At 49.6% G+C, this 25,027-nt stretch overlaps 1 protein-coding gene across 1 annotated transcript; it reads right to left on the reverse strand.

The window, feature by feature from the left end:
* Window positions 1–1,354: 1,354 nt before the first annotated feature.
* On the reverse strand, window positions 1,355–25,020 carry ECHDC3 (enoyl-CoA hydratase domain containing 3). Its single transcript, XM_025445198.3, has 5 exons — window positions 24,860–25,020; window positions 20,658–20,779; window positions 18,342–18,439; window positions 12,656–12,856; window positions 1,355–6,396 (listed from the first exon to the last, which is right to left on the reverse strand). The coding sequence occupies exons 1-5, from the start codon at window positions 25,003–25,005 to the stop codon at window positions 6,085–6,087; spliced, it is 879 nt and encodes a 292-aa protein (XP_025300983.1). The 5' UTR covers window positions 25,006–25,020; the 3' UTR covers window positions 1,355–6,084.
* Between the last annotated feature and the right edge of the window lie 7 nt (window positions 25,021–25,027).

A 25,027-nucleotide genomic window follows, 5' to 3' on the forward strand; every position in this document is an offset into this window, starting at 1 on the left:
CTAGACTATGAATGAAAAAGAAATAACCTAACGTGCTTCCTGCACACTAGAAGTATCTACAACATGATGCAACGCAGCGGTCACCTAACAGCAAGAGTTGGGGCAGGAGGATCACGTGGGCAGTGACCACAAACCCGTGCCCCAGAACTAGACCCGCTGCCTTTCAAAACTCGCTTCCACTGGGGTGCCTGGGGCTCAGCCTGTTAAGTGTCTGACTCTTGATTTCAGGCCATGGTCTCAGGGTCCTCAGATGGGCCTCACATCTTGGCTTCATGCTCAGCGGGGAGTCTGCTTGAGATTCTCTCCCTGTCCCTCTGTCCCTACCCCGCCCCCACCCCCACTCACACACGAATACTGGTGTGCGCTCTTTTTCTCTCTCTTTAAAATAAATTAATTAAAAAAAAAAGACACTTCCCCGGTACAGGACACATGATACAGAGAGGTCTTTGAAATCCTCAGACTACATTTCCTTAATCAGTCTTAGTGAAGTCGTAACCAAAGATGCATCTTCCTAGCTGTGTGATACGGAGCCAGTCACTTAAGAACTTCGTATTTTGGTTTCTTGACTGTATAGTGGCATTCAGAAGGCCTACTTCATAGAGATTTTGTGAGGATTAACATATTAATATCTGCAAAACGCTGCAAACGGTGCCTGGTGCAGAGCAATCACTACATAAATTTAAGTCTTGTTGGATTCTAAGTCACATTCCTCCCTGACTGATGCATTTTTTTTCTTTTTCTAAATTTCTAGAAATTTCTAAAATTGGTAATTATTATCTCTTTTGGTAAGGTAAATAGTGAAAACATAAAAAAGAAAGATTGCTTAAATGCATAAAAAAAAATACACTTGGGGCACCTGGGTGGCTCAGCGGTTGAGCGTCTGCCTTTGGTTCAGGGCATGATCCCAGGTCCCAGGATCGAGTCCCACATCGGCTCCCTGCATGGAGCCTGCTTCTCCCTCTGCCTGTGTCTCTGCCTCTCTCTCTCTGTGTCTTGCATGAATAAATAAAATCTTAAAAAAAAAAAAATACAGGCAGGCTGGTTTCAGAGTCTGTGCTTAAACATTCCTGGGCAGGACAGGATGATCCAAAGGAACTATTGCTCTAAAATCACTAAGGTTATCAGGATTGCCACACTGGGAGCATAGACCTCGTAACACTGGATTTGCCCACAACCCCTTCCCCCGCACCCCATCCCTGTGGAACAGCCACCTCCCCTACACCAGGGAGCTGGAGGGGATAGTGGGGCCATGTCAGCCAACAGACCCTGCCTGCCAGCTTTCCATGGGCCTCTCTTTGGGACCTGAAAAATACACTCTGGGCTCAGAAATATAAAAGAAAAACCCTGGCAAGACTGAAATTTAATATTTTATTAACTGTAACACGTCAAGGCAATAATGTTGAATTTAACTCCTGAGTACTCGATGATTGCCAAGAAATCATAATAATTAATCACATATTTAAAAATGATTTAAAAAGCCAATCATTGGGCTCCTTTCCCTACATAGAAGAATTACATTCAGTGTGGAACATGGGTGTATTCTGAGGTTTCACGTGAGATGGGGTGGGGCATCCGGAGGCACGAGCACCCGGGGCCTCTGAAGGCCCTTCAATCTGCCCACGGGGAGGATGGCACGAGGCTTCTGGAAGAGCTCAAGCCTCACATTCCTGTCCGAGCCAGTAGTGACTGCCCACATCCTCATCGTAAAAGCCGTGCTGGCTCAACTGGATAATACGGATATGGCTGGACAAGGTTGGGTCACTTCCACCCCAGTGCAGGTGTTCATACATTTTAGAACACAGCAGAGTCACTTGGAAACCTTTTTTTTTTTTTTTTTTTTTAATGCATATTTTTGGGCCTCAGAAATCTGAATTTGTGATTCAGTAGCTCTGGTGAGGAGCTCAGGAATCTGCCTTTGAAGATCCAGGTCACCCATGGGCCACACCTGGAAAATGCTACTCTTTAGTGCGGGGCACTTCTCAGAGGAAGGAGAGGAAAGGGGGTGGGTGGGGAAGTGGGTGGCTTGCTGGCTGAATAATGCGCCTAGACAAAATGAAGGTAACTGCCAGATTTGAAAGAGATGTGCCCCGGGCCCAGGCTTTCTCGTAGGGGACACCTCCCAAAGGTGCAGATGTGGCCGCAGAAGCTCGGAGGATCTGTGATGGATTCCTCGGTCTCAAACGTGCTCAGCTGTTTGCGATGGTTGCTGCTTCTCCAGGTGGAACGCTCACCTTCCCCATTTGTAAAAAAGCTTTTCCTTTGAGCAAAAGCCCTGTTTCAAGTTCCGAGGCAAGTTCCCAAATCCCAGTATTGCAGAGCCTGGAATGTCACCACTAAGGACAAGAAGAGTCCACTGGCATCATTTTTACCCTCAAATCTCAACCTTCAAACCCTCAAATCTCTTCATGCCTCCCTGCTCCTAAAAACGTATGTTTTGTGCCAGACTGGCAACTATCCCAATGCTAAACATATTCTGGGTGTACCTGATGTCATTTTTCTATTAAGACCAAGTATCGGGATCCCTGGGTGGCGCAGCGGTTTGGCACCTGCCTTTGGCCCAGGGCACGATCCTGGAGACCCGGGATCGAATCCCACGTCGGGCTCCCGGTGCATGGAGCCTGCTTCTCCCTCTGCCTGTGTCTCTGCCTCTCTCTCTCTCTCTGTGACTACGACTATCATAAATAAATAAAAGAAAATTAAAAAAAAATAAAAAAAAAGACCAAGTATTGTGTTTGTGTTTGTAAAGTAGTAAATCTTGCCTTGAAATCAGAAAAAAAAACCCCACAAAAACCTTAAACCCTCAAATCTCTTCCTGTGCAGGGGTGCAAATTTCTGAAGCTCTCACTCCCATCCCTAGTCTGCATGGAAAATGTACTGTGACCCCCCCCTCCATTTACTTCCCCCCAACTGCCCTTGCCTTTGGTGTGAGATGTTTCCTAGTTCACCCTGAGCCCCTCTCCCTTCTCTGCCAGCCAGTCCCCAACCAGCAATAAGGGTCCAAGCCAGGGCCTCCTGTCCACACTCCCTGCCTCCATCCCACACTGCCCCTAGGGAATACCTGGATTCCCTATGCTGTCCACATACTGTAGCATTCATTCTCCATCTCCCTCATCTTCTCACCTGTGGTGGTTTATGGGGTGTGATGGGGTTTTTAAGATTATTATAAACCAGTAAAAAGAAAAAACTGACCAAAAAAAAAAAAAAAAAAAGATGGAGCAGCTGGGCGGTGAAAGGAGTTGTATCACCTGCAACCTGGAAGCAGAAGGCGGCGTTCTTGGTGTTCAGGTCCCTGCTTTCCCCCAATCTCCTGCGGTAAGCAAAACCGTGCCGCCCTTGGCTGTGGCATTTCTTTTTTTTTCCTTTAAGATAATTTATTTGAGAAAGACAGAGTGAGAGAGCACGAGGGGGGCAGTGGAGAGGGAGAAGCAGACACCACCCCCACGCCATGCTGAACCCGATGTGGGCCTCGATCCCGGGACTCCAGGATCATGACCTGAGCTGAAGGCACACACTCAACCGACTGAGCCACCCAGGCGCCCAGCAGGAGGAGTTTCTGATTGGTTCCCCTTGAGCACATGCATGGTCTCCCCAGGCGGGAACAGCAAGCTTTTGGGAGGAATATCGTGTGGTGGTCAGGAGCACAGACTGCGGGGGCCTACAGGTCTGAACCCAGATACAGGCTTGACGGCAGCCCATGCCTTCACTTCTCTGGGTCTCCTACCCAGGGCGGGAGTAAGAGCTAACTTACAGGGCTCCTGGCAGGAATCGGCTCCGTAAATCAGCACTGGTTCCTGGGTGGCCACCACCCCAAATTCACTGGTGTAAAGCTAGTCGGGGGGTTGGCATCACTCCATTTGTTTGCATCCTGCAGGGCTCTAGCCTTTGGGATGGCCTCTCACGCAGAGCGAGCAGGAGGGGTCCCTGGTCCACTGTCACCCCGGCACCTGCCTTGCGGGGCTGCAGTCCGCTGGGCCAAGCTCAGCAAAGCTCCCTGCGAAGTAATTTGTACAGAGGGAAAGACAAATATACTAGACTTTCCAAAAGGAATCATCGTGTGTGGTTATCAGAAAAATTTCATTCGGTGTCTCGATGGAGGGGAGCAGGGATGCAAATGAACCCGGAATTTATATTTGCCTGAGGATGAATTATATGAGGGCGGGGGGCAGATCTTCCTCCTGGATTGTCTTCTCCACAGCCAAGGATTAAGATTTATAGGTGGTCCCTGAGTGCACCTCGGGCTGGGAAGCTGGCCCAGAGCCCCGAGGATTTCACGGTTTCCGGGTACAATGCATGCTTGCACAGAAACGGAGAAGTAACTTTTGATTCTCATTTGCCACACGTGTGTGTGAGAAGGCTTTGTCACTTTCTCACCCTCTGCCGCTCGTGTGTCATCTGTCCAGTAGGCACTTCCACGGCGGGCCGCTGGGGTGGGAAGGTTCAGCAGGAGCCCCACGAGCAGCAGCATCCTGGGGCAGACCGTGGCAGCCCAGGCAGTCCTTCACAGTCTAGTCTAAACTTCAGCCAGCCTGTTATTAGCTTCGTGGTAAAAACTCCACTCGTGGCCGGCCAGTACTCCAATCCGCTGGCCCTCGCTGAGTTCTGTGGCATGGAGCATGTGGTCCGTTCCTTCATCCTGGAAGCTGCCGCGGAGCAGGGAAGTCACTGCCCAGGGCTGGTGTCCCACCAGCCCAGGCTCTCCCACGAGGCTGTGTGGCCAGGGGCAAGTGTGTCTGTGGCTTTTTTCAGGCACACAGTGCTTGGAGCCCTCACTCCACCCAGTGTCAGCTGTTTGACCTAGGACAAAAGTGGGCCTCAGCGACTCATCTGTAAGATGGGGACAATGGTAGCACCTGCTCCACTGAGTCTGCTGAGGATGAAATGAGAATGCACAGAGGGCACCTGGCAGGTGTCTGGTAAATGGTAGCTCTGATGACCTCTGCACACGATGAGCATCTTAGCACAAGCTCTTCCTTCCAAGAAAACGCTCTTTTTTAAAAAAAAACAAAAAAACAAAAACAAAAAACCTTTCTAAACTCAGGCCAAGCAAAAAATTGTCAATCTCAACAGAAACCTATGGAAACACTGGGGGACATCCATTGCGGCGTGTGCGAGCCCCCGATGAGGACCACGGGGTAGAGCCACATGCTTTTCTGTTTCAGTCTTGGTACTGACCACATTTATGGCCACATTCTACTCTGAGGAAGAGAAATTGGCTTTAAGAAACAGTAAGCCCTATGGGAAAGCTCGAGGACGAGGGATTTAGAACGTGCCCTGGGCCATGCTCGACCAGAAGCCAGAGAGGAACAGGTTTCAGCCCTAATCCACACATCTGCTCAGCTGGGGAGCTCAAGTGCCCGGGGCTGGTTTGTACAGCCTGTCCAAGGCTGAGCAGAGCTTGGAAACGGGTCCAGAGCCGGTGGTGTTTCATGGGCAGAACAGGTGTTCTCTGTCGCTCCCTCAGGTCCGGCCCAGGGTCCCGGTTTCAGGATCTTTGACAGGCTAGGACGTTCATCACAGGAACCTCGGGCCCCTGGTGTACGCCCATGCATACAGGCACACAAGGAGTTCAATGATTTTTTTTCCCCCCTCGGACAGCTTGCTGTCTGGTTGGGGAAAGAATAACATTACCAGTCCCTCTAAATCTTTTATCTTAAAAAAAAAAAATCACACCAGATTAGTCCAAGGCCATTTCTATTGAGAAATAGAATCGAGAAGATTTTCAGCGCAGAGAACATCTTGGGGAGATCTGAAACATGTGGCCGCCCCTGGGCACCTCTGGGGACACTTGTGAAGGCAGAGCTTGTGTGGTATCCCCACCGTCTCCCAGGTCAGGCGATCCCTCCCTCAAGGCCTTTGGAGGAGCGGATGGAGGACCAGGCCTCCCAGCGCAGCTAGCCAGCATTGGATTCTCCAGCTCCCCCTGCCCCCGTGGGATCACAGCTTTTCCGACGGCCCATGTGCATGGAAACCACTAGTTCTGTGGGACGCCGGCCGCCCCGAGACAGTCTCGAGGCAGCAGCAGTGTCTGGGCCTTGGAAGCTGGGGTGGCGGCTCACTCGCCCTCCCCTCCTCTGATGAGGCCACTCACTGCGACCAGATGGGCTTTCTCTTCTGGATGAAGGCCTTGATTCCCTCCTGCCCATCCTGCAGGGCCACGTTGTCCACCATGGTCTGGGAGGTGAGGTGGTAGGCCGTCCTAAGGTCCTGGGGCAGCTGCCTGTAGAAGGCGGCCTTGCCCAGAGACACCACACGACGGCTCAAGGAGGCGATCTTGCGTGCGATTCTCATGGTCTCTTCCTCCAGCTGCTCTGCTGGCACCACTTTGCTGAGCAGCCCGTGGAGCAGGGCCTCCTGGGCAGAGATGGGCTCCCCAGTGAAGAGCATTTCCAGGGCAACCTGAGGGAAGAAACGTGTGTCACTGAGGTACCCTCCTGTGAGCCCCTGCTCGCCATGCCCTGCCTTCCCTCCTACCCAGCTCATTTCCCTATAACCTCAGCCCAGTTCTCTGCTTCCTCAAGTAACATGCCATCCGTCAGGCCTGCCACACACCCAGACTCCTCCAGGACAGGGTTGGGACCTTCCAGGAGCAAGGACAGTACAAGTGCCCAGGAAGGGGCCTGAGTATCCATGCTCTCCTGCTCCTTCCCCAGAGCTGATCTCCCAGCCCCCGCCAAGCCAGGAGCTCCCCAGGCATGGGACAGGAGCCACATCTGATGGGGGTGGGGGGAGCGAAACCGTCGCACCAGCGAGCCCCAGGCCTGCCACAGACCAATGCAGTGGCTGCTTTCCAGAAGGAAATGTTCACAGATGCCACCACCTGAGCCTGATTGAGAGGGCAGCCTCCCAAAGCCAGAGGAGGAGGGGTTGAAAGGAGATGCCTTGCGGGGACCAGACGCAGGGGCCTTGCACGATGTCACTAACCAACGGGTAAGTCGCCGAGGATGCTGCCTCCCTCCTACGGCTCCTGTCGCACCCCGTGTTCCAGGCCTGCAGAACGACAGGTGCAGGTGCCCCACGCTCTGTGCTTTGCTCTATTCCATAGCCTGCGGCGGACGGTGCCTTGATTCTGTAATTCTCCCAAGCCCCACCTCTCGAGATTTAAATTCGTGATTTAAAAAGAGGGGTTCCGGGCAGCCCTGGCGGCTCAGTGGTTTAGCGCCGCCTTCAGCCCAGGGCCTGATCCTGGGGTCCCGGGATTGAGTCCCACGTCGGGCTCCCTGCATGGAGCCTGCTTCTCCCTCTGCCTGTGTCTCTGCCTCTCTCTGTGTCTCTCATGAATAAATAAATAAAATCTTTAAAAAAATAATAAATAAAAAGAGGGGTTCCTGCTGCACATGGAAGACGCAGGCAGGGGGGCACCCTTCTGCGGTTCCTCGGACATGCCAGGCCTGCTGTCACTCATGGTGCTTGAACCGGCCGTTCCCCGACCTGCCGTGCTCCGTCCCCAAGCGTCCTCATGACTACAGGTCTCAGCTCCCCTGTCATCCTGTCCACAAGCTCCGCCATGGCCACTCTGTTCAATCTGCAACATAAACCCCAGCACTGTCCCCCTTTCTGGCTATACCTTCATCCTTTGTGCTTCTGCCATTTAACACACTGTATATATATGTATTTTTAAGATTTTACTTGAGTGAGAGAGTGAGAGTGAGCACACGCATGAGCAGGGTGAGGGGCAGAGGGGGAAGCAGACTCCCTGCTGAGTAGGGAGCCCGACATGGGGCTCGATCCCGGGACCCTGGGATCATGACCTGAGCCGAAGGCAGATGCTTAACCAACTGAGCCACCCAGGCGCCCATGAACACACTATATATTGGGCACATTTATCTTGTTTACTGTATTATCTCCTTTGCTAGAAGGTAAACTCCACCAAGTCAGAGATTTTTGTTTTTCACTGTTTTTGTGCCATCAGCACCAGAGGGGCACCTTGCATCCAGTGGGCAGCTTACTGAACACTTATCGATGAGTCATTTGAGGGAGGGAGAGCGAAAGCAGACGGTGCAGCAGAAGGGATGCTCCCGTTCTCTAGAGGCTTGGGCGAGGTGGTGACAGCTCCGGCCTGGCTCCTCTGCTTGGGCCGCTCAGCCTTGGACCCAGGCTGCCGAGTGCGGGGAGGTCCAAGGCATGGGACAGGCTGTGCTAAGCGTCCCAGTGACCAGCCCAGCTGGGGTCCCTGCCAAGAGGCTGCCTCACAGCCAGACACGCAGGTGTGTCATTGGAGTGCTCAGACGACCGCCCCCCCGCTGTCGCTCCCCCACCTCCAGTCCCCCCCAGCTGAGGCCACACACGTGGCAGAGCAGAGACCAGCCTCCTCACTGGGCCCCGTCCGCATTGCAGCTTCCTGAGCTCAACAAATCACGGTTGTTGCTTTGAGCCACTAAGTTATGGGTGGTTCGCTGGGCAGTAACAGATAATGGGACTAGCGTGAGACATAAATTGGGGAGTCCTGAACATCTAGATAGTGCTACTGGCGAGGCTTCTCAACCTTGGTGCCGTTGTGTATTTTGGGCCAGATAATATTTTGCAGTGTGGGATTGTCCAGTGCATTGTAGAATGTTTATCAGCCTCCCTGGTCTCCATCTGCCAGGTGCCAGTACTTCCACGTCCCGCCCCAACAGCGGTGACTGTCACCAAAGTCTCCAGACACTGCCGGATGTCCCCCCCGAGCCAATACTGCAGTTCTCACACCCACCAGACAGTAGCAGGGCAGGCCGGTGTGGCCCACGGGGATTTCTTGGGAGGCACCCGCGTGAATGGAGGAAAAGAAAGGCTGGAAGGTGCAGTGAAGCCTGCTTTCACCTGGGTCCCCGCTGACATGTGCTTCTCAGGCAGAGAAGCACATGTGGCCCACCAGGTGTCTTCAGTGGGGTCTTACCAGACCTGCATCAGTAGGACCTGGTTATTAGCCCTGTGTTCAATCAGGGCCTTCAAACCTGCTTTGGACTGAGGATACTATTCCTGGTCAGTAACTAACATGTGGTCTCTGGAGCTGCCCACAGGCATCACGTACCTGCTGCCCCCAATGCAAAGTCATTACATTCCCCAAACTGGATAATGCTGGGATGTAGTCCATCCCCTAACTTTGCAGAGGGGAAGCTGGGGCCCAGCATACTTGCCCCTAACTGCCAGTCCACTTGTCCCCATGATGGCACAAGTCCTCAAGCCCAGCCTTCTGACCCTTCCTTCTGTATTTTTTTTCCCTAAGATTTTATTTATTTATTCATGAGAGACACAGGCAGAGGGAGAAGCATGCTCCCTGTGGGGAGCCCAATGTGGGACTCGATCCCAGGACCCCAAGATGATGACCTGAGCCAAAGGCAGATGCTCAACTGACTGAACCACCCAGGCGCCCCAGTTTTTGAAAGCAAGGAAGTCAAGAGAATAGGTGGCTGGCTGAGTGGCTTCCTTCTTGTGAAAGATGGATGCATCTGACTAGACAGGAGTAGGGAGGAAAGGGTCCCCGGGTATGGATCTCTTATTGGCTTTGAGGTACCACAGCCCTGAAAGGGGGTGACTCTATATAGCACTGGGGTCTTTGGGGGCCCTTGAGTCACATCTATGACAAGAACCAGCTGGTAGTGGCTCAGCATCTTGGCTAGAGATGCAGGAACAGCTCGGGAAGGAAGGAAACTCCCCGAGGGGCTAGCCTCGTTGCTGGGAGACACAAGGTAAGGCCCTGATTCACCCCCCCCCCCCCGCCCCCAGGCCCTCTTGTAAAGTGGGGCGTTGAACTGCATGTTCTCCAAGGTGCCGAGGCCGGTGGCTGTGCAAATCTCATCAAAGTGCAGACTCTGATGTGGTGGGTCCGGGGGGCCTGGGACCCTGCATTTCTCAGGCTCTCTGGTGGCAGCAAGGCTCTAACCCTCTTTCCAGCTTGGAAGTTCCACTCTGTTCTAATTGGCCTGCGAGGAAATCGGATTCCACGGATACACAAAGTTACCGTGGGCAAAGCAGTGGAAGCAAACGTCCCCACCACAGAGAGATGACGGGCCGGGAAGGGGGGGTTCGCATCCTTCACAGGCTCCCCTGTGACACCAACTGCTTGAGGCACTGGCCCCCCGTGCCTGAACGAGGCAGGTTGTTTATAGGATGCAGCGAAGGTGCATTATTTTACTTGTGCCTGAGGAGAAAAATGCTTTCCAAATGTGGAGAACTGGGCAGCCCTGGTGGCTCAGTGGTTTAGCACCGCCTTCGGCCCAGGGTGTGATCCTGGAGACCCAGGATCAAGTCCCATGTCAGGCTCCCTGCATGGAGCCTGCTTCTCCCTCTGCCTGTGTCTCTGCCTCTTTCTGTGTGTCTCATGAATAAATAATATCTTAAAACACACACACACACACACACACACACACAAATGTGAATTGTTCCTGCCCTGCTGGGTGTGGCTTGAACACAAGGGCTGCACCCCATCCTTTCTGCCCCCAGAAAGAGCCGCAGCCCTCTAGCCCTCCGACTCCGGGGACCAGCAGAGGGCACTGGTGGCCCACACACGTGGCTGCGGCCGAGGCCCGGAGGGTAGGGCTGCCCGGCCAGGTTGTTTGCAGAAGCACCTGCTTGCTTCCCTGTGGATAAGCATGGGGGGTGGGGGTGTGCCCACCGCCCCCCGGGGCCCTGTGGCCAGCGAGTGGGTGTGTTCATAGGGCTGCAATCAAGCAATGATGCCAGGGAGGGGTATTTGTGGTTAGGATTAGATTTTGATGAATTCTTTGTTGCCTCCAACAGGGGCCACACAGGTGAGCCCTGCAGCTCCTGCAACCTGGCGAAGGCCCTAAGTTCTGACAGACATTCCTTCCTACTGAATTCCCCTTATCGGTATGGGGATCTCAGATCATCAGTGTTGACCCCGACCCGTGTATCCGCTTCATGCCTCCGTGCAGTAATGAACCCGATGGGCAAGGACATCTATTGACAGCTCTCCACTACTTTCAGACTGCTAAGTAGGATGAAACCCAGGGGATCAGATCACAAGGAGCACAGAGGAGGGAGCTGAGTGGGACGGTATTGGAGACTCTGCCCTTATTTTCCAGGCAGGCCTGGTCCTTGCCAAAACTGTCTGCAGAGGACAAAAGCTACTTTGGTTCTTGCCACGTCCTGCCCCGTCATCGGTCATGCTGGGCAGTTATGCAAGGTGGTTCTGAGCACGGGACTTCCGGGAAACCTAAGGCCTCTATTTGTCTTTTTTTTCTTTTTTTTTTGCCCTTTTCTCAAAAACAAATTTGAAACTCAACAAATGTGATACAATGTTTGCAATTCTAGGACTCAGCTGGAAGACTTGATTGGAATAGTTTGTGTTAAGAAAGAATGGATTCCTATTGTGACAGCAGGGCTGATACAAAGATTTAAATACCTTACTTGTGGAACCTTCCAGAATATCAGGCATTAAAGAAAATGAACAGCTGCACATAGGGTAACCAGGACAACTGCCTTATACTATGCGAGAGAGATTTTGTTTGCACAATTGTAAGGTAGTTTATTAATGAGCTCTGGCAATTACTTGAAATGCTCCTCAACTTTAGGTACTGGCACAAAGCCTGGGTTTAGGAAGCATTTACTGAATTACCGTATGTACAGTTAAGGTGAACGTGTATCCTGACAGGATAAAACCCCCTTAGTCTGCAAACCTTGGAGCAAGCAATTGTCTGGCAGCTCACCTCTGCCCACTGTCAGCCAGTGTGCCTGAGACTCACAGGCCTCTGTCTCCAGACCTTCCTCACAAATACACATTTCTGCAAACACTAACAAGAAGGCACCGGAAAAGAAAGGAGTGCTTCCCTAAACTTCTTGATCCTGCAGCCGGATTTCCCTTGGGTCTCATTTCTTTTGTGCCTCAGGTACATGGGCAACTGCTAATTTTTGTAGTTGATGCTAAAATGGATAATAAACTCTAGAAAGCAGTTTAGATCCCCCACATGCAATGGTACACAGCTTTGTTCCCCTTCCCTTTTTGAAAACACATTTCCAGTTGAGAATGAGGACTTTTTTTCTTCTAGAACAAGGAAACTCCTAGTTTATACTTAAGAGATGTTTAGTAAATATTATTTTATGATGTAACAGGAAGGAAGAAAGTTTGGTGAAGAAATGGACTTCACTGTGGTTGGTGACAACAAAATACCTTTTGTAATATGGCTCCTTCTGGGGCAGATCCTATAAACAAAGCACAGGCTGGTCCTGCTCCTAAAATGTAACCACTGTACACCTGGCGCACTCAGTGTATCAGCTCTTTTCAATCCTCTCTGGAACAAGACAGGTTGCTGGCAAACAATAAGCCAGTGACACGAGTGTCCTGGCCTCTTGATACGGGCACAGGTCACCATGCTATTGTATCTCGTGGGGCCACCTGATGGTACAATCAAACTGAGTTTCAACTGTCTTGCCAGTAAGATTACAAGAACGTGTGCCTTTATGAAAACAAAACAAGTAGGAGACCTAACTAGTTGTACTGAGGGAGAGGCAAGAGGGAAATGCGGGGAGTGACAGACAAGCCCACGGTAGAAGCTTCGGAGGAGCAGGCACCTGGCCCTTCCCGCCCCCCACACATGAGAAGGGCCATGGTGGCACATCCAGCCAACTACGCCTCAGGCAGGATGTCCTGATTCGAACAGTGCTTGTAACAAGCAAATTCTGGAACCCGTCATCCCGTGCACAACTGGAGTTCAATTACCTTTCTCGGTACCGCTCTCCCCAAGGCCACCCCAGGCGTGGAGCAGAAGAGCCCGATGTTCACACCCGGAGTGGCAAAAGAGGACTTGTCGCTTGCCACGGCAATGTCACAGCTGGCGACCAGCTGACAGCCGGCAGCGGTGGCCAAGCCGTTCACCATGGCGATGATGGGGACCGGGTGGTTCTGGATCAGCATCATGACCTGGAGGGGCAAGCACACCACTTCGTTTCCATCCAAGAGTGAAAGGTGACATCAACACGTATCATTTATGTGACTTCACCCTTACGCTGCGCATCACTGTATCAGATTCTCGAAAAAAGGGTGAAAGGAGGCCTAAGGAGAACTGACTGGGCATTAAATAGCAACTGTAAGCCAGACTGGACTGTTGGGTCTTCCTGAGACCCACGGCAGGAGGGAAGCCTCCGTTACACCCAGGACATGAAAGCTCAGGGTGGGGAAGTAACTCGCCCAGGTGGCGGGATCCGCAAGCAGAGGCGGAGGGGTGTGAACCTGCATCTGGCTGACTGCATAGCCCCGGTCCTTCCAGGCCGGCAGGACCTCTGTGAGGCCACGGTCCCCTGGTCCCCTCTGCCTGCTTCCCCAGCAGCCCCACCGAAGCACAGAGCTGCCTGTGATCTCTGGGGGCCTGTGCCTGCTGGGAGTCTGAAACCGGTATTTGGCACTTCCTTGAAAAACGAAGGTGGAAAAGGAGCTGGATGGCCATGAACACTCTCCCAAGTCTATTACAATGGTGGGGGCCACCCTGCTGTCATCAGAATAAATACAATCCCCAAAACAGCTTGAAAGCTCGCTCATAGGACCCCTACCTGCCCCCACCCCATTAAATCTCCAGAACCTTAACTTACTTTTGCAGCTTAGGAAATAACTTGGTTTATTTCTCCATTTTTTCATGCTGCTCTAAACAGATTGTGTTGCTATGGTAACTTCTATGTAGAAAGAGTTGAACTTTGCACCCTGGCAGGGAAGGAGGGCAGGTGGCAAGGAACTCCTACATCTGGGCTTGTTTCCCATTGTGGCAACTCCGAAAAACATGGCCTTCATTGATTTGAAGATTTTGCCCAAGGAACTCAGCCTTTTGCACCCATAAATATTTTATATTTGTCGGTTTTATTATAAAATAATTAATTATATATTGAGGGATCCGATATCCTATTCTATAGTAGTGGTTCTAGACTTTCTTTAGGGGAGTCACCTGTGAGAATCTAATAAATGTTCATAATCCTCTCGGAAGAATACATATAAATATACCCACACCCCAAACGGCTCCTGGATTTAGGGGGGGTTAAGTACTCTAGGTGAGGGTGAGGTGAGCTAATTCTCAGTGACCTGCAACAGCAAGGAGAAAAACGCTCAGGAACTTCTAACGTCTTGCAGCAAAGAAAGATTTTTTTGGCTGAGTGTCATCTGTCACCTAATGAGCTGGTTCCTTATGAAAAGTCATTTGGCCGTGATTAGCATTGAACAGTCTGTGTCTCCCGTGCGCCATCTATGTACAAAGCACTAGGATTCTATATAATGTGGCGAGAAAATACTTAGAGTAGCTTCCAACAATATTAAAAATATTCATATGTTTCATCTAGGGATTACTTTTTTTTTTTTTTTTTTAAGATTTATTCATGAGAGACACAGAGAGAAAGAGGCAGAGACACAGAGAGAGGGAGAAACAGGCTCCATGCAGGGAGCCCAATGTGGGACTCGATCCCGGGTCTCCAGGATCACGTCCTGGGCTGAAGGCAGGCGCTAAACCACTGAGCCACCCAGGGATCTCCTCTAGGGATTACTTCTAAAGAATAATCCTGAGATAGGGTAAAAAGCTGTCTGGTCAAAAAATTATTTTATAATAGTGAAAAACTAATAAGTAATGTAAATACATAAAAATAAATTATGAAAAATGGTTATGTAAACTAACTGTCCATTTAATGGAATGGTGTGTTCTCACTATGAGATTTTCCACAAGACATATCAGTGCGGTGCGGTGGTGGTCTGGGCCTTGTGTAGTGGGCTGGGGCCAGGCTCCTGGGGTCTGATGCCCAGTCTGCCACTTACCCACTGCCTAACCCTCACTCTTCACATCTGGGTATAATAATGGGCATGATAATAGTACCAACCATATAGGACATGAGAATTATATATGTCTAAGGTATTCAAAACATTACCTGGCATGTGGTAAGCATTCAGTGTTATAATCCTGTTATACAATTATACAGTATAATTGAATTGCATCTACGTATGATTATTCAGACAAATAGGTCCATATGGGACAAGATTTGAAAGAAATATACTAAATATTAGCATTCTCTCTGGATGGTATGATGATAGTCTAGTGCCAGCAGTTTATTTTCCTTCCTTCTGTTTTTCTAGATTTTCAGTTTTCCATAATAGGTGCCTATTATTTGTATAATTAAAATGTATTTTAAGTAACCTTTTTTTTTTTTTTTTTTTTAGTAGGCTCCACACCCAACATAGAGCTTGCACCCATGATCCTGAGATCAAGAGTCACATGCTCTACTGACTGAGCCAGCCAGGCACCCTAGCACGTATTTTATTTTTAAATATTTTTTAAAAGATTGTTTGTTTGTTTATTTATTTATAGAACAAGCAGGGGGAGAGGGAGAGAGAGAAGCAGACTTCCCACTGAGCAGGGAGCCCGATGCGAGGCTTGATCCTGGGACTCTGGGATCATGACCTGAGCTGAAGGGAGATACTTAACTGACTGAGTCACCCAGGTGTCCCTGTTTTGTTTGTTTGTTTGTTTGTTTTTTAAGATTTAAAAATTTATTTGAGACCTCAGGGAGCCCGATGCAGGGTTTGATCCTGGGACTCTGGGATCATCACCTGAGCTGAAGGGAGATGCTTAACTGACTGAGTCACCCAGGTGCCCCTGTTTTTTTTGTTTTGTTTTGTTTTAAGGATTTAAAAAAAATTGAGACAGGGAGAATGCATGCGCACACCACTGGGGGTGAGGGAGAGAGAATCTTCAGCAGACTCCTCACCGAGTGAGGAGCCTTATATGGTGCTTGACCCCACAACCCTGAGATCATGACCCCAGCAGAAAGCAAGAGTCGGACACCCAACCAACCACGCCACCCCCAAAATGTATTTTAAATAAAGTTAGAAAGCAATTCAGGAAAGACAAGGGCAAGCTAGATAATAAATCAGCAGGGGCAATCAGTCCTTTGGTAGTTAAGAAGTCATTATCCGTCCTAGTTTACCTTCTCGAACTAAATATTTTTCCAGGACTCTGCCTGCTTCAAAACGTGACATAAACCTTAGCCTCACTCAACAGCATTATCGAGAGCTCTGTGAGAGGCCTTGTCCCATGGCCATTTCAGTGGTGGGGGTGAGGAGAAAGAGAAGAGTCTCTTTCTGGACTGGGGTTTCCACCCTCAAACTTCAACAGGACAAAAGAAGAGACACCAAGGGTAGGTCTCCAGTGAAATCTGTCAAATCAGCTCCACAAAGGGTTACTTTTGCTCTCCCATAGCCAAGTCTTTCTTCTCATTCTCAATTTACCCTATTCCTGATCTGTAAATAATTAACTAGCAGGTGGTACTCATGGTCTGTAAGGAATCTGCTACAGTTTAGATGCTAAGCCAATTCGTGATTCTCTGTTTTCCTCTCTAAAGTCAAATTTTCTCATGCGTGAACCCAACAGTGAAATATCTAGCTCATTCTGTGCCAGTCTGTCTGTTGATTACATTTGGAAATTGAAATCTTGCACAAGTTAATGATGTTCATTTTTATCCAGGACAATGTGATTTCCTTAGAAAAAGCATTAAGGAAATCAATACACTTTCACTCCTACCTCCCTGTGTTGGGACAAGGTCCTGTTTATGCACTGTCTTTTTCAGGGAGCCTGAGGCATCCATGGGTTGCAAGTTTCCATGAAATCTGGCCTTTATCCTCTGAAGAAGCTCTGGCTCCCCTGTAGCCCTTTTGCTAACCTGTTTAGACCTCGGTTCATGAAGACACCACAGCACAGTGATAAAAGCAGGCTCTTTAGGGAGGATGGAAGGGCTCTAGTGGTTCTCTTCGATAATTTTCTGTTTTAGCCAAACATACTGGATATTTGTAGGAAAAAAACCTTTCAAAGTGCCATGCCACGGCAGACGCAAGAGCAGAATGTTACATAAACATCATTAACGTGAAACAAAAGACCTAAGCCTCAGCTCTTGCTTGCTTCTGCCTCTTCATGAAGCCTCAAGTCGATTGCTTTTCTGGCTTGTCCCTCCATGAGATGAGAAAACTATACTTGGATCTCCTTATGGCATTTTAGCAGGGCAAGGGAAACAAACAGTGGTCAGGAGGGTGTCTTAGTCACCTTCCCGTCAGCCTCTCTGGTGCTTCCCTCCCTCTAGTCTATGTAGAAGGTTATCATTCAATATTGTTGAATCATGAATGGCTAAATAAATGAGCAAGTCAATGAATGAATGAAAAGTTAGGTTTAAGTTTTCAGGTATGAAACTATTTTATGTCTTTTTTTTTTTTTAAGATTTATTTATTTATTTGAGAGAGAGAGAGAGCACACAAGTGGGAGGTGTTGAGGGAGGAGAGAGAGAATCTCAAGCCAACCTCCACCTCCATGTTCTGCATGGAGCCCGACATAGGGCTCGACCCTGAGATCATGACCTAAGCCGAAACCAAGAGTTGGACACTCAACCGACTGCACCACCGAGGTGGCCCTGAAACTGTTTTATGTCTTGCTTCTCACCTACATTTCCAGTTTGGCAGGAAACCTGTTTTCCTGTCTTTTTCCGAGTGCCTTGCAAGTATGATGCATACAGTAGTGCTCAATAAAGAGTTATGAAATGAGCGATAGTTGTATTCTATCTTGGGCAGCCTGGGTGGCTCAGGAGTTGAGTGTCTGCCTTCAGCCCAGGGTGTGATCCTAGAGACCCACAATCGAGTCCCACGTCGGGCTCCCTGCAGGGAGCCTGCTTCTCCCTCTGCCTGTGTCCCGACCTCTCTCTCTGTGTCTCTCATGAATAAATAAATAATTTTTTTAAATAAAATAAAGTTGTATTCTATCTTTAATTTTTGATTATCCAGGGGGTGACTTAGTATATTTATAATCATCACACACTTTTTGTTCCTCTTCCTCCTCTCTGCTGGCGATGTCTCTCCTTCACATATAGTTAAAGAGCCAGACAGTAAGAAGTAAACGTGAAGGGGTTAGTTTTCCCACCTGGAGGTGGTGATTACAAAGGCTGGCTGGGAGAACGGTTTGGAAAGAATCTTTAAGATCATTATTGTTATTCCATTCACAAATATTCTATCACATTAACAGAGTTGTGTTAGTTTAAAATTAAAAAAAAAAACTATACTAATTTTTTTTTAAAAAACTATACTAATTTTAGGTTCTTCCCCTCTAAAGATATATGTTCCCACCCTTTACCTCTTAAGACACAGCTACCAAGACACACCCCCTGATCCTGGAGGTGGCAACAATTAGCACCTCTTTTGTGTATAACAAGATCAATCACAAACCATGATCATTTCTTAAAAATCAAAATCAAATGGTGGCTTGAGTGAAGGATGCACCAATGACCAGTCTGCAGTGACTAGGTGCATAGATAAGACTTTATCTGTAAATAGGAAGCCTAAATCAGTATTTTACGTAGCTATCATTTTTGGGCTTGCAATGTCGACCCTCATCCTGGCTTACCTCAGAACAGGTCTGAAATACTTCGGCATGATAATCTGGGCTTCGCTCATCCGTCAGTTCCTTTAAATCGTGCCCAGAAGAAAATACAGGTCCTTCAGCTGCAAATGTTTCCAGTTGAGAAAAGAAAAAAGAAATGTAAATGGCTAGAGCCTCAATGTTCACTTATTCAGCGAGCAATCGTATTGGTGCTGTGGACACTTAGAGAAAGTTCATGGCTCAATTTTGAGAAGAATTAATTCCATTTAGCTTGAAAAGGGACGAGCAGTATTTTGTGGTGACAAAATAAGGTGAGGCATCTGTTCTCAAAGGTCTTTGGTGGAACCAGCGAGAACATGTAATCCCAACAAGGAGAAGGCTCTGTACTCCGTACAAAGGTACTCTTTGCAGAGTTATCCCTCTGGTTTCACACTTTTGTTTCTGGACGTGGTCTGGCCTGAGTGTGTAAACTCATGTGGGCCCATCGAGTCCACTGTGCCTCCCACAGTGTCCCTGTCCTTTGGTCCACAGATAACAGCCACCCACACAGGCTGGAATCAGGAAGGTCAGAGTATGAAGAGAACCCCTTATTTTTACGAGGGATCTGAGGACGTGCTTTTACTGTTACTGTTGTTATTAACAACAACAACCAGACGTAATTGCACTGATCAGCTGGTAACACTCCCTCTCATTTTCCTTTTGCTGTGGCTGTTGGGACAGACCATATTAATCCCTGTAAACAAGTGAGAAAATCATGTGGTTCAGAGTTCGCTGCCTTACTGTATCCAGGTTACACCCCATATGGACAATATTTGTTCTATTTCTTTTCCCTTTGCCATATAAAAAGTTGAAAATTTGGGGGCGCCAGGGTGGCTCAGTTGGTTAGGCGTCTGACTCTTGATTTCAGCTCAGGTCACGATCTCGGGTTATGAGATCGAGCCCCACATCGGGCTCCATGATAAGCATGGCATCTGCTTGAGATTCTAGCTCTCTCTGCCCCTCCCCCTGCTTGTGCTCATGTATGCATGCATGCTTTCTCACAAAAAAATAAAATAAAATAAAATGGGGTAGTCCCGGTGGCTCAGCAGTCTAGCGACTGCTTTCAGCCCAGGGCGTGATCCTGGAGTCCCGGGATCGAGTCCCATGTCAGGCTCCCTGCATGGAGCCTGCTTCTCCCTCTGCCTGTGTCTCTGCCTCTCTCTGTGTGTCTCTCATGAATAAATAAATAAAATCTTTAAAAAATAATAATAAAATTAAAAAAAAATTTTAAGTTGAAAATTTATATTCAACCACAGACAAGAAGGTAACATTCTGAGTATCTGCCTCCAGAACACCAATTGTTAATTAAAAAAAAAAAAAAAATGTGGGTATCCCTGGTGGTGCAGTGGTTTAGCACTGCCTGCAGCCCGAGGGGTCATCCTGGAGACCTGGGATCGAGTCCCATGTCGGGCTCCCTGCATGGAGCCTGCTTCTCCTTCTGCCTGTGTCTCTGCCTCTCTCTCTCTCTCTCTCTGTGTCTCTATGAATAAAATTAAAAAATAAAAATAAAAAATAAAAAACTGCATCATAGGACATCATCTGTTTTATTTTTGTGGTGGTTTTAAAATGCTGGCACTGTTATTATTTATACCATTGTCATCATCACCAGATGATTTGGTAAAAATTCTTACTGGAAAAAGGGCAAGGAAAGAAATGAGCAAAATATAGCATGCTGTCTGGCACCATTGAAGAAGACCACAGATCTCAGTTGAAAGCTTAGTAAGAACACAAACCAACTGGGGGCACCTGGAGGTCTCAGTGGTTGAGCGTCTGCCTCCGGCTCAGGGCTTGCTCCCGGGGTTCTGGGATCGAGTGCAGGACTGGGATCCCCGCAGGGAGCCTGCTTCTCCCTCTGCCTGTGTCTCTGCCTCTCTCTGTGTGTCTCTCATGAATAAATAAATAAATCTTAGAAAAAAACAAAAACCAACAAACCGATCAAGTGCCCCAGCAGCCTGTCCTAGCCAACTAGGTAGTCTACCAGAAACCTTTGTGATTAAACCCATCTTATCAGGCCCATGAAGAAATCAGTTCTCTGATTCTGCTAAGAAGGCCAGCACGGCCAAGGGTGGCAAGGTTTCGTATCTGACACATCCGACAAAAAGAAAAAGACCTATTCTCACTGCACGGTAATCTTATAATTTCCACAGTGAACTACACAGGAGTTTTTCAAAAGGTTCTTGTAAAGGAGTTTCGAAAAACACTTCTCCCGTTAAGTATGGGAATGCCTCAGCTAACCAAAGAATTTTGGGAACCCCCTTCCAGGTCCTGCAAGAACACTGAGGATGGACATCAGATGAATACCTGAAATGATAATGACTCTGAGATCTTTGCTTTCAGATTCGTGAAGAAGGTCAGTCTGGAGAGACTTCAGCATTGCTAATGACAGCGCATTCCTCTTCTTGGGATCACTTAGGACAATGTTCCTGGGAAGAACATGTTATAATTACTCGGTTGGGCGCGAGTCAAAATAAGTGAGGACCCTCGTTAATTCCTGGGGCCTATTTTTAAAACACCAGAAAAGAGAATTACAGGTGCTCAGAGGCAATTCAGAGGGCCTGCCAACTATCTGGAGCTACAGCTGAGTCAAAACAAGGAGACTAGGGATCCCTGGGTGGCGCAGCGGTTTAGCGCCTGCCTTTGGCCCAGGGCGCAATCCTGGAGACCCGGGATCGAATCCCACGTCGGGCTCCCCGTGCATGGAGCCTGCTTCTCCCTCTGCCTGTGTCTCTGCCTCTCTCTGTCTCTCTCTCTCACTGTGTGCCTATCATAAATAAAAAAAAAATTAAAAAAAAAAAAAAACAAGGAGACTATCTGAAAGGTGGGCTGGGTTTCCTCCCTCTTTCCCTGATTTTCTCTTTCTCCATGTTTGCTGTCAATGACTGCCAGTTCCCCAGAAAGGGCAGGTGACAGCCCCCAATCACCACACCCGGACTGAGGGGTGGGGAGGTTTGTAAGACAGGGTCGTCCAGAGCCAGAGGAAGCTACCACGTTGTGGCTCCTTTCCACTTCTTTCTGCTGCTCTTCAAAAGAATAAGGCTAGGGAAGGAGGTGAGGATGAAAACATGCCCCAAATCTCCTCCCATGCACCCCACAGAGGAGGCAGCGCAGTTACAGCCACCAATACGTCTTATATAGACACCAATATGTCTTATATAGACAACATTTTTCCGTTTTTGGTTTTTGTAGTGGCATCTTGAAATTCTGCAGAATAATTCATGCAGAGAACAGGCTGCGTGTGAAGAACAGAGGGACAGAAGCGTAGAGCAAGAGGGCCCTTCTGGACATGTCATCCAACAAAGCTGCCGTGCAAAGGTTTTAAGGTATCCCACACGCTCATGAAAATAACCGGTATTGTCACCTGGCTGCCTGTACACAGAAATGTCTTATTTGTGCTAGTATGTGGAATGGGCGGGGAGCCAAACACCAGACTATTGTTCTATAGGTTATCTGCTTCCCCTGGGTCTCCATCTACATGCTTTCGGCCTTTCTCATTCTTCATTTTGAATCTGACATTCCTACTGCTACGTGTTGGCCCGGATCATCCTTAGGTAGCCTTCTGCGCCACTGGTTTCTGGAAAACCACTTTGGTGACTGACTTTATTTCAGCGCTGTAAGAATAACCATTTTCTTTGGAACATCATTCCGGCTTTGCTGCCATCTTCAGGTGGCTGTGACAGTCATCGTTTTGTTTCTCATAAACCTGTTTCCTCCTAAGTGCCAGAATGACTTGTAGCTAGCTGATAGGCTATGAAACCCACATTTTGGGGGTGCGGTAAGAGAAGTGCTGATGAACCTTCCAGAAAGATAACGAGTGTGCTTTCTGTGGCAAACCCAAGAGCTGCCATCCCATCAGTGACATATGCTTAAATTAAATTCTAAGGCCTCAGGTGAAATTGTGTAAAAAAGATGCCAGTGCCCAAATGCCCTTGCTGCACGGCGGTGTCTGTTCACATGTGGCCCATTAATCCTGCTTTGGCTCTCGCATTCCACACCCTGACAGTGCTCTAAATTGCGAAGTTCCCTTCTCAACCCAGTGCAGCCAGCCTTCGTTCCCTGCTACTCCACTTCAACTGTCCTCGCCGAGAATCTCCCAACTGCCAGAACCAAATCCAATGGCCATTTGGATCATGCTCTCCTTCTGTCTGCTTGTCCTTCTCTAGTTCTTCAAGGGGCTCCTCACCTTCTGCTCACCCCTAAATGATCCTCATAGCTCCCTACTGCGCTCCACTTGTTCCATACTCTTCCAAGGCAACGTCACCCCAACTCCCAAAGCTGCCCCCCCCTTCTCTTTATCTTAATGCTACCACTCAGTTGCTCAAGCCAGAAATTGAAAGCTATCTTAGACTGCTATTTCTTCCCTGGTCAAGTGGCCATCAAACCTGGCTGGTGATACCTCCTAAAGATCTTACCAGTCTGAAGCCCCTCAATGGCTGTCTTGGGCCAAAACATGGGATGCCTTGCACCTATAGCTACAGCAATGTCACCACTTGAAAGAGGGAAATCACTAAGAGTGAGGTCACCACCAGAGCATGTGATGAAAGGTGCAATGTTTCTGTTTGCAAGGCAAGAGATGGACCCTGGGGATGCCCCCCTGGAGCCCAACACATCATTGTAAACCACCAGAAGGTCCCTGAGATGAGGAACTGTCATGCTCACACACAGAGGAGACACTCAATAGACACCTGCTGACCAAATTAATGACCCCAAATAGCATTTTGATTTCTCACAGCCAATTCCACTAGTTCATCACTAAATTTTCACCTCATCTAGTTTTTTTTGCCACTTCTTTTAAATCTCATTGGTGAGTACACTGAGCTGTATCACGGAGTGGAAACCATTTTGGAGGCAGACCGATCTTCTCCTGCCTCCTGGCTTTCTTTCCTACCGGCTGTGTGGCCTTGAGCCGGCTGCCATGGCTCTGAACTTGCTTCCTCACTGTGGGATGGGGACAATGTCCCCTACCTCGCGGGCTTTGGAAGGGTTAGGGGTAGCGACTGGACAGTGACAGCACAGTACCCAATTCCTGGCTGCTCTTCACTCCATACCAGCATTATTGCTGAGAGGAACAGAGGGATGCCAACTCTTCGAAAAGAGTCGTTCAAGCTCACCTACTTAACGCCTAACATACGACTGATTTAGTGATGGACTTGGAGGTTCCTACGTACTGATTGCGAGCGTTTATGATGGATGGATTCTTCCCATGGTCTCCCTCTCTGATTCATGTTTAGACCCAGAGAACTCAACCAGACCTTCTTTGTTTGATCAACTGGCTGCCAGGCCAGAAGTCAGAGTTCTGACCAGATGGAACCAGATTTGCAGATGCAGAACTGCCCTTGAAAATGGGAAGAAGGACCCCTACCTGGGCCCTGCACTTTCGAGGACGCTGCTCTGGCCCTCTTCCAGCTGTGCGCTGCCAGGTGAGCAAGGAGTCCACTTGAATAGTATGATGTGCCCACCTGGAAATCACCACCCCCTTCTAAACCCTGTTGCAGTTACCTGAGACTCTGAAATTCTCTGGCTTTGCAGGGGGCATCTTTAAGCCCATGGGGTGGCCAAGAGCAATTGTTTCTAGGTGGGGAGGGGATAGAGAGAACATAGGCATGCTGGATGGGGTGTCTGCAGACCTGTGTGCTAAGTCCCTGGCAAAGCAGCAGGAAGGAAGGGTGGTGAGGCGAGAAGGGGTGAGCATAGGGTGAGAAGAAAAGAAAAAAGTTGCAGGCCAGGAGCTGGCTCTTCACTGCTTTGGGGGAACTCCTAGGAGCCTCAGGATTATAAATTCAAACATGCTCTTCCAGGTCTTGGGAAGGTACACTTGGCAGGATAAGAAAAGAAAACATAATAGCTGTTGGTTTGATTCGTAACTTTTAAATACTTAGCATTCTAGGTAGGACTGTCTTTGCACCCTGGCCCTGGCCCGGCAACAACAGGGTGAGGCCCGCATGGGGCTAGGGGTCCTTCAGCCTTTGCTACCTCGTCTTGCAATTCGAGTTTGTGCACTGGGCTTTTTTGTTTGTTTTTTGATTTAAGGGTTTTAGGCTTGTTGCGCCAAAGGGCAGAGCTCAGTACAATGTGTCCTTCATCCTGCATGTTGACCTGCGCCGACTCGGGCACTTCTGGGGGAGGGCCAAGGAGCAGCTCGGCTGAGGACCTGGCCTGGCAACCGGGCCCACAGGCGGGAGGCCCAGAGCCCTCCTCGGAGGCCGCGGGGAGGCGCCTGCCCGGCCGCCCAGGCTGAGCGCACGACGGCTGCTCCGCGGCCTGGGGCTCCCGGGGCGGCGCTGCGCCTTCGGACGCGTCGCACTCGAGAGCCTCCGTGTCCTGCAGGGGCCGGAATGCGGCAGGCAACCCCGGGCCGCGGGCGGGATGCGGCCGGGACCGACAAGCGGGTCCGCGAGGGCGGAGAGGAGCCCTGGCCGGGCCCCCGCCGGCCTCCGCCCGGGTCCCCCCCCCCCCCCCGGGAGCTGCCCCGCTCGGCCCAGGGCGCCCGCGGCCCCGCCGCTGACCTGATGCCATCCCGCTGCCGCGCGCTGGTGGGTCGCGCCCCGGGCTCCGACCTGCTGCAGACGCCCGCCGACAGCGGCGCCCCCCGGCCGCGCCAGCGCCAGCCCGGCCCCCTCGTCGCGAAGGCCCGCAAGCCGGCGGCGGCCATGGCAGCCCGGGACCTGCTCCGG

The sequence above is a fragment of the Canis lupus genome, chromosome 2 (assembly GCF_003254725.2).
Source record: "Canis lupus dingo isolate Sandy chromosome 2, ASM325472v2, whole genome shotgun sequence".
In the NCBI taxonomy this organism is placed as follows: domain Eukaryota; kingdom Metazoa; phylum Chordata; class Mammalia; order Carnivora; family Canidae; genus Canis; species Canis lupus.